Raw genomic sequence first — 13,856 nt, 5'->3', positions numbered from 1 at the left:
CACATCTAATTCTACAAACTGTAAAAACTGACCCAGGAAAAAGTAGGCTTGAGAAAAATAACCAATATGATAGCTAGCATTGCTCCTGGTAAAGACTGCTATTGATTAAACATTGACAAAAGAAGAAACTCTTCTTGACAAAATTTAGGTTTGCAAAATTTCACCTAGTGAAGCTGGACCTGGTGGAAATAATGGTTGCAAAAGGGACTCTGCAATAGCAAAAGTTTTCATAAGGAAAAATCATAAGGCTTAAAATTAAATGATGACTCAGATGGTTCTCCTAAAATTTACAGAACTGATACCAATTATACTAATTTCATCAAAACAGAAAAAAATGCAAAAGCTTGGAAATAACTCAACTGGATAACTATTTCACACCTTCTTCTCTCTCCTCAAATCCCTAAATTCCCCCATCCTCACTCTCAACTGATGAATTTGCTTCCTGTTTTCCTGAGAAAATAAAGCAGGCAAAAGAGAACTGTCAGACTCTCTCAGCACCGTGCCTCCTCACCACCAGCAGCTGCACTCCTGGTCTCTGCCTTCCTACTATTGTCATGGTCTTTCTATGTCCTTGCCTAAATCAGCTCCCCACTTTGGCACCAGATCCCATCATCTTTTCCCTGCTCAAGGACATCAGATCAGCTCAAGGACATCTTCTATCTCTCTTTCGCATCCTTAATATTTCGATTTCTATTTGACCATCTTGTTTCTCACATTTAAAAACAAAAACCTTCTCTTGACGTCACCCCATTTCCCATCAGCCACCACTCCCATCTTTGCTTCCCATAGTGGTAAAACTCCTCAAAGAGTTGGCTGCATTCATTATCTGCAATTCCCTTTCTCCCATTCTCTCTTCAACCCATTCCTTTCACTGTGCTTCCAAATATGTTCCCACAGAGATCACCCAGGACCTTGATTCTCAGTCCTCAGCTTACATACCCTATAATGGTTATTGGAAAGCTGATCACTCTCGACTCATTAAGATACCTCCTTGGCTTTCACTCCAGGCACCATGCTCTTGGCTTTCCTCCACCTTGACGGTCATACCTCTCAGTCTCATTTGTTGGCTTGTCCTCTCCCTGATTTCTTGGGTGGAAATCCCCCGGGGTTCAGTCCCTGGACTTCTATTTCTTGTCTTCCTCCATTGGTGATTGTACCCAGGCCCACTGTTTCAAATAGCATCTAGATGCCAACAAGTCCCAGATTTCTATCTTTAGTCCAGAACTCTCTCCCAAAATCAAGTTGGATATCCAGCTTCCTACTCAACATCAACCATGGAATTCTACTAGGTGTTTCAAACTTAACACATCTTAAACTGGACTCCCAGTCATCTTTCTCCACCATTACCACCCCAATCCCACTAAGCCTTCCCTATCTTAGTTGATCGTAACTACACTCTTCAGTTCCTCAGGATAAAAACTTTGGGGTTAGCTTTAACCACTCTCAATTCCCCCATACCCTACATCCTATGCATCAGGGAATCCTGTGGGTCTTACCTTCAAATGTATCCCAAATCCGACCATTCTCACTAGCTTCACTGCTCCCCCCCGTTTGAGCCATCATCCTCCCACCTTGCTGACCACAGGAGCCCCCACCTTTATCCTTGCCTTCCTACCATCTAGTCTTAACAAAGAATTTATGAAACTTCAGTCAGATTGGGTCATTGCTCTGCAAAAGGCCCTATAATGGCTCACCATTGCACTCTAGAGTCAAGCCCTTCCCAAAGCCTCCCAGGTCCAGGCAATCTGGCCCCTCTCTGACCTCCTCTCCCATTACTCTCCCCCCAACTCCCTTCTTTTGAGCCATACTGATCCTTTTGATGCTCCTCTGACATAGACATGCCCCCACTGTGGGGCCTTTGCACCAGCTAATTACTCTGACAAGCATATTCTTTCCCCAAATATCCCCTAGGATGACTCCTTCATTTCCTTCAAGTCTTAGTTCAAATCTCACCTCCAGATGATTTGTTTCCTAAGTACTCTATTTATACTGCAATCTGTATCCTCACCTCTCCTGTATGTTTTCTTTTTTCCATAGCACTTAGTACCTCTTGTTATAGAATCTACTTATTTTTTATGTTTACTATCTGTCTCTCCTTGCCAAAATATAAGACTCAACAAGGGCAGGAATATTGTCTTTATTTACTGATATATTCTAAGAAAAAAATACATAGCACATAGTAGATGTTTATTATTTATTGAATGATGAACCATGCTACTTAAATTAACAAAATTAACTGACTTAATGAAATTATCTCCAGAAAAATACTCTTGGAAAAAAGTCATCAATGTTGGTATAATTCTGATATTTAAAAAAATCTTTTACATTAAAACAAAGGGTCAAAACCTCCATAGAACCAATGCTAAATGGGTGAAAATGGTGATATAAAAATGCCCTGTGTTCACCAGATTGTCATATGCTTTATGTAACTCACCTCAGGATTATGCCCACTACACAGATGAAAAGACTGAATCTCAGGGAATTATGTGTTTACCAAAGTCACACAGCTAGTCTGTGTTGGAAACAGGATTTGACTTCAAGTCTGTACGCCTCCACTCTTGCAATTATACCACCCTGCCTCTTTACCACACTGAAAGACTTTTCCTAGTTGATTTTTAAATGACTGGTTGCATGAGGGATGAGAATGGCTCACTGTTTCCTATTAAATTTCCCACTACAACTGAAGTTTGTCACCAACAGCATTTGAAAAGCAGGACTAAAAATTCAACAGTGCATATTCACACTGGTAAACTCCCCCATTAGGCATGAAGAGATATAGCAAATGGATGTGAGTTGAAGGGGGCTTGCAAACATTGTCCCAAAAACATTCTCTGGTGGCAAATAATTCTTCACAATCCAATCATTCCCTCATTGTTTTATTCCCCTCACCAAAACATATGGCAGAACACTGAAGCTGGTCCTTTACTTGGATTTTTAAATATATAGGTTCATTCTTCTAAAAAATTTGAGCATCAAATGGATTTTTAAGCACTGATTAACATATCCTATATGGTAGGCAAAATAATACCTCAGCGAAGATGTCCACATGCTAATACTCAAAACCTGTGAATGTGTTACTTTACATGGCAACAGCAACTTTGCAGATGTGATTACATTAAGGATCTTGAGAAGAATATTCTAGATTATCTGGGTGAGATCAATGTAATCACAAGGGGTTTTTTTGCTTTTTGTTTTTTTAAGATGGAATCTCACTCTCTTGCCCAGTCTGGAGTGCAGTGGTGCCATCTGAGCTCACTGCAGCCTCAGCCTCCTGGGTTCAAGTGATTCTCCTGCCTTAGCCTCCCAAGTAGCTGGGATTACAGGCGTGCACCACCATGCCTGACTAATTTTTATATTTTTAGTAGAGGTGGGGCTTTGCCATGTTGGCCAGGCTGGTCTTGAGCTCCTGGTCTCAAGTGATCCACCCGGCTTGGCCTCCCAAAGTGCTGGGATTACAGGTGTGAGCCACCAGGCCTGGCCCACAAAGGTCTTTATAAGAGGGAAGTAAGTCAGCCACGGGAGATGTGACAACGGAAGCAGGGGCTGCAATGTTGCCAATGCTGTGAGGAAACCACGAGCCCAGGAATATGAGCAGGCTCTAGAAGCTAGAAAAAGCAGGAATTGATTCTCCCTTACGGCTTCCCTACCAACTCCTTGATTTTAGCCCCGTAAGACCATATGCATAGTAATACATTTATTATTTTAAGCCACTGAGTTCATGGTAATTTGTCACAGCAGCAATAGAGAACTCATACACCTTAGAGACACAGTGTCATAGAAGTGCCTAAGTCTCTGGACATAGCTTGTGCCCACTCTGCTTTTATCTGTGTTAAGGGGGCCATCAGCAAACCAAGATCCAGGGGAACAAGAGAAAGATTTGTGACGTGACACCCAGCAGATAAAGTCCAAGGCAGGAGACTCTGCCCTGCCCCAAATCCTCCCTCCTCCACAGAGGTAACAATGCGCCATCACTGAGGGTCCACTGTGATGGCTGCCTGGTAACGCCAAGAACCCCTAAAAAGAAATAAGATTAGTCATTGTCTCAAGTTACCTGTTCCACTGACAGATGAAAACAATCAATGGCAGAATCCGTTTACTTGGCATTTTTCAAAATTAAAGAAAATAAGAGCCATAAAGGGCCTCAGATTGTGAGAATAGCTTTTAATTTAAAACAACTGAAGCAATAAATCATCCATCTCTCTTTCCATCACAGGCAAATACTCTCCCAAAACATTTGATATAGTTTAACAACAACTGTGACTAGTGCAAAATCAAATAAATACAAACTCTTTCAGGAGCCAACATCAAAACCTGCTGGACAGGTAGGCACAGGAACAGACTCAGCCTCTGCTAAGGCTAAGACAAGCGGCACATTGAGAGTGGCAGGATTTGTGCAGTGTTTCAACACACTCAGCTTTGAACAGACTCAACAATACCTGGGGAGGGGAAACCACAAGACAATTTTGCCTACAATGAAACGAATATGCCCAACACCCTCATGTGGCTAATATCTTTGGCATCTAGAAGATGCTAGCAAAGGTGCAAAGGCAGCAGCTCCCAGGCAAAGCTGAAGACAGGCAGTTTGGCCTCATTTGCTTTTGTCTTTTAATTGGGATCATACATATATACTGGTTTTTCGGCAGAAAAAAAAAAATCTGCTTTCTAGGAGATGTTCGGTGCCTCATAGTGCTCCTGACTCCAGCAAACATATTTGTGTTGTTTCTGTTTATTTAGATGCTTTGCAGAATTGCCTTTCCTATTTACAGATTTCACTGCCTACCTCACACCATGTAAGTCTAGAGTGGGGCTGTCCAATAGAAGTATAACGTTATCCAGATATCTAATTTTAAATTCTTTAGGGGATACATTTTTTTAAAGATAAAAATGGGTGAAAAGAATTTTAATAATATATATTACATTGTTAATATTTTACCTAATACATCAAAAATAATGTCATTTCAGCATGTTATCAATATGAAATACTTTAAATTCCTTTTTGGTACCAAGCCTTGAAAATCTGATGTGTATTTTATGTATACAGCACAGTCTCGATTTGAACAAGCCAAATTTTGAGTAGTCATCGTCACATATGGCTATTGACTGCCACATTGAATAGCACAGGCCTACAGAGTCTTATGCAAACTCTTTTAGAGTCATTTACGGAGTGGAAAATCTCTGTGACACTGCGCTGGTGATCTCAGACACCAACTCAAGAGTACAGAACCTTGTTGTATAGCCTAGGATTTTTTTTAAATCTAAAGTAAGGATATTATCACACTTTATCTAATCCCATCCCCTGCTCCTGCCCCTGCCCCCTGCCACCTCCCCACAGAAGGCCTGTACTGATGTGATTTAGCAACAGTGATGCCTACAAGATGACAAAGACGGCCTTTCTGTGGGAGACAATTGTGTCAGCACTTATTTGGGGATCATAGCTCTAACTGAATTAAAATGTTGTTTCCCATCCTCTTCTAGAATTTTAAAATATTCTATAAAGGTGACAGATTTAGTTGAAGGCAGTTCTGAGGCTTTTCTAGGAGGACATTTTAAATGGATTTTTGTTTTGTTTTTGAGGGGGATGGAGCCAAAGTACCTCATGGACTGGAAAGTTGTTTGTTTCAAGAGTAGAAAAAAGTGGGGCCGGACGCGGCAGCTCATGCGTGTAATCCCAGCACTTTGAGAGGCTGAGGCAGGTTGAGGTCAAGAGTTCAAGACCAGCCTGGCCAACATGGCAAAACCCTGTCTCTACTAAAAGTAGAAAAATTAGCCAGGCTTAGTGGCGTGCACAAGTAATCCCGGCTACTTGGGAAGCTGAGGCAGGAGAACCACTTGAACCTGGGAGGCAGAGGTTGCAGTGAGCTGAGATTGCACCACTGAACTCCAGCCTGGGCAACAGAGAGAGACTCTGTCTCAAAAAAAAAAAAAAAAAAAAAAAAAAGTGGGATGACTACCCAAAAAAGTATAGATAAGTGGAGTAGGAATACAGAGGGGTGTCAGGGGCACTAACAATAACACAGGTCCTCAACTGGGGAGTATAAGCTGTAACAATGCAAAAATACAACATCCAAACCTCTAAGTGATCCCTCATATTTCACATTGTCAGACTCTAGTGGTAACCACAGGAAAATAAAAATAAAACATTAGGGCACGAGAGGACTTCTGAGCTAATCTAGCCTAACCCACTTGTTTCAAACAAAAAGGCCCAGAGAGGTACAGTGATTCAGTACCACCTCACTTAGAGTGGAGTCAGGATCCAGACCCAGGTACTCTCACTATGAATTGCAGGTAAGGCTCTGGTTCAGGTAAAGGGAATAAATGACTCAGGGAGCAAGAGGCTCGAGCTATCCCCATTGGACTTCCTATGGCCCAAAGTAACCACTGGGAAATGTTAGGCACATTCTCTTGTAGGTAGGAGAAAGCAGCCTAGTCAATTCCAAAATACTGAAGCAACGTTGATGTAAAGGGTCACTAACACGTGATTCTTCCAAAGTCTTTTCTGCATACTTTTTTTTTTCCTTTACTAGAAAATCCCAATCTGAACCAAACTGGATTTCTGATTGGTTATATGGGAATTTAGATCAACTGGCAAAATAAAAACTTTGATACATTACCTTTTCCAAGGACACATTCATTGGAATTCTACACAAATGAACATCAAAAGATATTTACAGGAAGAAAGTGCTGTCTTTCACACAGACACCCATATACAGTGAGAATTTCACAATTAGACCACCATGCCTCACATAGAGGACTCCTAACAGACTGATAATGAGTTGACACAATCCACACGTTATTCCACTTTTCACTCACAAGTAATTGTGTCTACACAAGTGTAAAATTAAGCAGTACATTCCAGACTTTTATAGGGGAACCTGCCTTGTATATATTGAGATACACATATAAATACGTTTTTAAGCAAGTAAGAAACCCATTATTTACTCCAGCTTTTCCCAGCTCTCAATCTGAAGTAAAGAATAGCACATATACAAAACTTTGCCTTGTAGAAATAGCCCTTTGTGTTGTGAGGCAGAAGAAAAGGCAGCCATAGCAGAATTTCTTACAATATGTCTAGGCATCAAAAGGGCTAGTTAATGAAATCAAACGATTTATAGCCTATAGTCTTAAATATTGATTTTACACCACTGATTTTTCAAAGTTTTATTACAAAATTTTTATTTTATTCAAAATACACATGCTGTCTTTATCCACATTTCAATCCAAACCCCTCGGTCACCCCCAATTCCAAAAAACAGGTCTTTGCTTTATAACATCGCTGAAAACAAGCCATTTTTGATGCGGGTTTGGAGTTATTATTCTATGACACTCCCTCTGCCCTAAGGGGACTGGATTTTGTAAGGCTGCTTAGTGTGGGGATGTCCACGGGAGTCAGTGACTCTCATAACAGAGTGGGACTGCTTTAGGAAATCCAAGTCAACATTAGGAGGTGACACCAGTGGGCACACTTTAGTAGAAAAGTACTGCACCGTGAGCTCCCTCCTTCTGCCAATGTCATTTTTTCCCAAATTGAGGAAAACATCAGAGGAGAAAAGGCAGTCTACTATGACCCACCACGGCACACCACATTCTACTCATTGAAAGTTCACTGTAACCAATCTCACTGTATCTCAAAGCATGATTGGAAAGAAGGGCAGGTGTCATCACACCATTGTTCAGATGAGGACAGTGAGGCACAAGAAGGATGAAGGACTTGCCCAAGGTCCACAGCCAACTAGGAGAAGCACCCAGGTCTCCAGGCCATGGACCTCAGACACCATGTCCCTCGCTCACATGGCACCAAAGGATCACCTATGAGACAGGGCCCCCCAACATACCCAGAATCCTGATTGCTCACAACTCACTACATCCTAATCCAATGTCTGTGCTTTATTTCACCTGGTTGTTCTGTTTATTTTCCTACAGTTTCTAAAAAGACCCTTTCAACCAAACAAATACATGTTAAACAGGCAGCAATAAATCCTTTTTCATTTGACCGAATAATCTGAAATAGCAACTCCAGAGACTCTAGAATTTGGTACAGACCAGTAGGAAAATTATAGAAATTACAGAATGCTATCATTCCACTTTTCATCACATTGGAAACTCTAATCTAATCCCAGGTTGCAACTAAAATGCCGAAATAACCAAAATGAAAAGGATAGTCTATATAAAATTTCTTTGCATCTAAAATCCTTAGAGTGTCCAAGATCACACTGTCGGTCACATCAGATAAGCAGTAAAGACAAGTCAGAAGGTGATAAACCAAAAAAGGGCAGAGATGAGACTACGGCCCCAGAAAAACAGGAAATGGAGGCAGATAAAGAGCTCAGAGACAGGAAAATCACAGACAAATTTGGGGCACGTGACATGACTCCAAAGAGTTATCATGTGAGATGGTAAAAAGAGATTAGCTATTTTAACTAAAAATAAACACCATACCTTTTGGGGAAAGGGGCTGCTGAGAAACAGAGAATTTACCTACCTTTGACAAAGTACAATATTATGCTGCTGTGGGCATCTAGCATTACACCAGCAAATGTCCCAAACCCAAGTGAATTCTTGACAGCACTTAAAGGCATAACTCAGCCCTTTTTTTTACTCCTTAAAATCTAAGTGGGGAACTAATCTTCTCGAAGGTTCCTGAGTCATAGTTTTGTGAAAATATTTACTTGCTTTTTTCAGATATGCTTAATACCAACTGTTCAGCCTTTAAAAACCAACTTGTCACAGATTTTCTAGTAGACTCCCTTTTCTAGTAAGTCTCACACTCTCAGTCACTCTCACACACATTCACACAATCATATTATGAATTTTGATACGACTTAAATTAAAAATATCTTTCATTGCAGAGGCTCTATTATGGACAGAGCATAGTATCTACATGGATACATCAGAAACTACTGTATGTCATGAAAAAAATATGTCACAAATAAAGCCCCTCCAATTGCTGATTTTCTATATGAAACACAAGTGGGCTTTTCATTTGCTGTGGGTAAGGCCACACCACTGGCCACATTATTTGGTTTCTCCGGAGGCCACTACCACTGACCCCCAAAGCAAAATAGAGGGCTGGGGGCACATCTCCATTTCTGATGTGCTGATGGCAGATCCTCCACCAGCAATATGAATACTTTTTTGTTTTTAAATATCATCCTCTTTTTGAACATTTATAAAAACTATCTACAATATAACAGTGTATCATCACTAATAGAAATTTCTTCCCAGTTCTATTTCAGAAGGTGTCAACTGATCGTGCTCTTTAAATAAACTATAAATACCACATGTATTCCTTCATGTCTGGTTGTTTCAACTTCTTCTTCTTCTTCTTCTTTTTTTTTTTTTTTTTTTTTTTGGCAAATTAAAAAGGCGTATGGCTTCTTCTTGCCAACTTTTATGTTTGAGGTTTAGCTTGGTATCCTGTGGTAAAAGTACATGTAGCCCAGGTCTTTAGGGGGCCTTTCTGAGGCACAAACTTTGTGGTCATTGTAAATCACCCATCTGAAACAAGACAGAAGCATTTGATGGATTTCAGTCAGTTCCAGGAAACTTTACAGAGAGAAGTTACTAAACCATATGGCACACAATACTTAACCATGATGTTTTAATATACTATACTCAAGTTCGTTGTATAAAAAGGAACAGAATGCTGGTAGGGAATTACAACCGCTTTTTTTTTTTTAAGAGACCTCATTCTGTTCCTTAGGCTGTATGGTAGCACAATCTGAAGCTTCAAACTCCTGGGCTCAAGGGATCCTCTTGCATCAGCCTCCGGAGTAGCTAGGAACACAGGCACACGCCATTATACCCAGCTACAACTACTTTTTGATTCTTAAGCTCAATCAAAAAGTAGTTACTAAAATGTATCTGGAGCCTCCAAACATTTTAACCTTTGATCCCATAACTCCCTTTATAGAAATCCATACATAGCCTGAGAAATTGAGTGAAAGAATTATGTACAACAATGCTTATTTCAGTCTTAGGTATAAAACTAGCTTAAAACCAGAATTTTAAAAAAATCCACGCAGTGAACTATTAGAGAACTATTAAAATTTATTCAAAGAATATTTGTCAAAGTGAGAAAATAATCATGATATAATATGAAATGGGAAAACACAGGTAAAAAATTGTATGTACTCTGCACATATTTTAAGCTTTTAGTTAAGTTGTAAATACATGTGCATATTTATATGTAATATGTGTGCATATAGACATATATACACTTTCTTCCAATGAGCCAATACAACAAAGAAAAATATATCAAAATGTAGACAATGGTTATTGTTAGGCTTCCAGAGTACATATTCTTTGTATATTTTTATATTTATAAGTTATTTACAATGAATTTTATTGCTTTAAAAATTATAATTAAGCTATTTTTCTTTTAAAAAGAATTTTTACTTTATTTTCTTTGACTTCATTCCATAAAGTGTTTTTAAAAGAGCTATTGTGTTTGTAATAAAAAGAATTCACGACAAAGATTAAATCCCAACCGGGCACGGTGGCTCACAACTGTAATCTCAGCACTTTGGGAGACCAAGGCGGGTGGATCACCTGAGGTCAGGAGTTCGGGACCAGCCTGACCAACATGGTGAAACCCCATCTCTACTAAAAATACAAAACTAGCCGGACATGATGGCGCATGCCTGTAATCCCAGCTACTTGGGAGGCTGAGGCAGGAGAATCGCTTGAATTTGGGAGGTGCAGGTTGTAATGAGCTGAGATTGTGCCATTGCACTCCAGCCTGGGCAGAGTGAAACTCCATCTCAAAAAAAAAAAGATAAATTGCTGTGCTCAACTATATTATCAATCAAGTCAAGAAGACAAAACTAAAAGACACACCACAAAAGAACACAATGGAGTCCAGGTGGGAAATGGCCAGTCCTGCAGTGGGAGCCATGGAGCAAGAGGCCACACTCAGGCATTTCTCCAGCATCCACATGGCCTGAGCACTGCCCTCAAGCAGAAGTGCCAACCCACAGGCCACTCAGTACGGAGCTGCAGGAAGGGCACCAGTGGGGCCTGTAGGGATCCAGCCCAGGGAGAAGGTTCTGAGGAAAGCAGCAGTCTTTCATTCCACAACTGTCTCATTCCCGGTTCACCATACACTTAACAATTCTACTTAAGAAGGCTGAGAAGCCAACTGTAAGGTTGTAGTAAGGCAATGCACTGAAGGTTTAGAGCTGCCAGATAAGACACAGGTTACCCAGTTACATCTGAGTATCAGGTAAGCAATAATTAATTTCAGTATAAGCATGCCCCATATAATATTTGGGACATAGAATACTTGAAATTTATTTATACTAAAAAATTATTCATTATTTATCTGAAATTCAAATTTAATAGGGCATCCTGGTTTTTCTTATCTTGTTTCATTTTGTTGGCTAAATATGGCAATCCTAGGGAGGTTCCAATTACAGCATACATTCTGCTGCAGGATGCATCTTTATTTTGGGAAGTAAGTCACCTTGGTATGATAGTTGAAAGTGGCTTTGAATACCAGCTCTGACATAGCTACTTACTAGCTAAGGTCAAGCTATTCAGCCTCCCTGAGTCTCAGTGTCTTGATGTGTAAAAGGGCATTAACAATGTACCCTTTACAAGACCAATGTGAGAACCAAATGAGATAACATACAATGTCCTAGGAGAGTGCCTGGCATCTAGTAGGTACTCAATAAATCATAGCTATCATTTACCTTCTAAAAATGACTCACCTTCCTTCCTTTTTGATATGGCAAATATAATGACCACTCATTGTGGATGTTCCCATGTGACTGATGAATGCAAATAGCTCATATGCTGTGAAAGAGGAAACAACTCAGTTACAAGGCAGCATTTTCAGAATGAAGAGCACTTCTGGTTAGAATTTAAAACCAACAATAGTATAATCCACCAACTGTTTAGATTTGAAAGACAAGGTCTATTTATCTTGCTATGTTGACAACTCACACATACTCAGAGTGACACTAAATTCAACCTGCAAATTTGTGATCACAAAAATAGGACATAAATTATCAAAGCACAGCTGATGTTAAATTCAAATGTGGAAAGCGATTTTTAAAAATCCCACAACCCGGTCTGGTGGCAAGCTTATGGGTGGATCTAAAAGGGTAGTCCTGGCTCTATCGCTTCCAAATAGCATGAGGGCGGACAAGTTGTTTCCTCTTTCTGAGCCTGTTTCTTTATGGGGATTAAAAAAAAGTCCACCCACTTTGCAGGGTTGTATAAAACTTAAATGAGCAAGTCAGACTAAAATACCACACAAATGTCAAAATTATGAGGAAGAGAGCAGATAGCTGTTATCATTTATAGAAGAGGATAATGCTTTGTGCAGGATTTTTCACTTGCTCATGATTATAACTTATGTGGGACCAAACTTCAGGCTTCATGCTTTCTGAACAAGGAGATATATGGCCTCTGAGACAGTGAGACCAATGTTTATTCTCTAACAAGTACCTCCTGCAAAATCAGGCCCAGAACTCTATGATATCCATGTTGAATCCATTTTAGCTCATGTTGCCAAAGTGGCTTCCATGGACAAGTACCAGTCCACTCAGCAAACTGTTACAGACTACAATGAGATAGTATGGAAACTGAGAGTGCACATTTACAAGACTTTAGAGTAATTGAGAGTAAAATGCATGTCCACTGAATTTAATAAGGAAAAAAATGGGCTTGCATATTGATTTTGCTAGTGCTCCACTTTTACTACATTTTCCAAAAAAAGTATTGGTTCTGGACAGAGCTTTTCTCCTACTCCTCTGTCTCTCATTCTTTCTCTCTTGCTTTTCACTCAGGCTCATTCAACTTACTCAGTTGTCAATCCCCAGTCCTCATCTTACTCACTCTTCAGCAGCATCACATACTGTTGATCACCTCCTCTGTTCTCAAATACTTGCCTCCAGGACATGACTCTCTTGGTTGTCCAGCTGCCTTACCGCCTTACTGCTTCCCTTCATCTCCCTGACCTTTGAATTTTGGTGATCTGGGGTTCAAACCTTCTTCTTCCCCCCTCTACCCAGACTCTCTTTCTCTCTCTCTCTCTCACTCTCTGTGGCTGATGTCATGTAGTCTTATGGCAGTAAATGATATTGTTTTCTTAATTTCATTTCTGGAATGTTCATTGTTAGTGTATAGAAATAGAATTGAATTTTGTATACTGATCTTGTTTCCTGCAACCTTGGTGAACTCATTTGTTAGTTCTAATTGTTTTGTAGTCGATTCCTGTGGACTTTCTATATATAAGATCATGTCATCTGCAAATAGAGACAGTTTTACTTCTTTCTTGATAATCCAGATAACTTTTACTTCTTTTTCTTGCCTAATTGCAATGGCTAGAACCTCCTGTACAATGTTAAACAGAAGTGTCAAGAGGGGCATCTTTATCTTCTTCCTAATCGTAGGAGGAAAGCATTCAGTCTTTCACATTAAGTATAAGGTGAACTGTGGGGTTTTTGTAGATACATTTTATCAGGTTGAGAAAGATCACTTCCATTCCTAGTTTGCTGATCATTCTCCCCTCAGCCTTATCTATCTCAGTCAATGGCAATTCCATTCTTCCAGTAACTCAGGACAAAATCTTGCCTTCTCTCTCACACTCTTTATCAGCAAGATGAAGTCCGATCCATCAGCAAATCCTGTATCCAGAATCCAAAGGCTTCATACAATCTCCACTTGTAACTCCCCATCCAAGTCACCATCATATCTTATCTGAATTATTACAATGGCCTCTTAATTGGACTCCCTGCTTCCTCCCTTTCCCCCACCAACTATTCTCACCATAGTTGCCAGAGTGGTTTTCTTTCTTTCTCTTTCTTTCTTTCTTTCCTTCTTTCCTTCTTTCTTTCTTTCTTTCTTTCTTT

The 13,856-nt window shown here is 39.9% G+C and overlaps 1 protein-coding gene across 6 annotated transcripts in view; it reads right to left on the bottom strand.

Annotated features, from left to right (window-relative positions):
- Window positions 1–13,856, bottom strand: part of USP13 (ubiquitin specific peptidase 13) — a 148,246-nt gene that overhangs the window by 9,712 nt on the left and 124,678 nt on the right. For 5 of the 6 annotated variants that reach the window (XM_074031433.1, XM_005546451.5, XM_074031434.1 and 2 more), the window contains 2 exons: window positions 11,709–11,793; window positions 4,147–9,495 (listed from right to left, as the gene is read on the bottom strand). The exons of the other annotated variant lie outside the window; for it this stretch is intronic. In XM_074031433.1, the coding sequence (XP_073887534.1) occupies window positions 9,402–9,495; window positions 11,709–11,793 (179 nt within the window). In that variant the 3' untranslated portion in view covers window positions 4,147–9,401. Of the gene's footprint in view, window positions 1–4,146; window positions 9,496–11,708; window positions 11,794–13,856 lie in introns of those variants that run through there. 6 annotated transcript variants of the gene reach the window in all.

Source organism: Macaca fascicularis, chromosome 2 (assembly GCF_037993035.2).
Source record: "Macaca fascicularis isolate 582-1 chromosome 2, T2T-MFA8v1.1".
Lineage (NCBI taxonomy): Eukaryota > Metazoa > Chordata > Mammalia > Primates > Cercopithecidae > Macaca > Macaca fascicularis.
The sequence above is the reverse complement of the archived record's forward strand: the minus strand, read 5'-3'. Positions and strand labels throughout refer to the sequence as shown.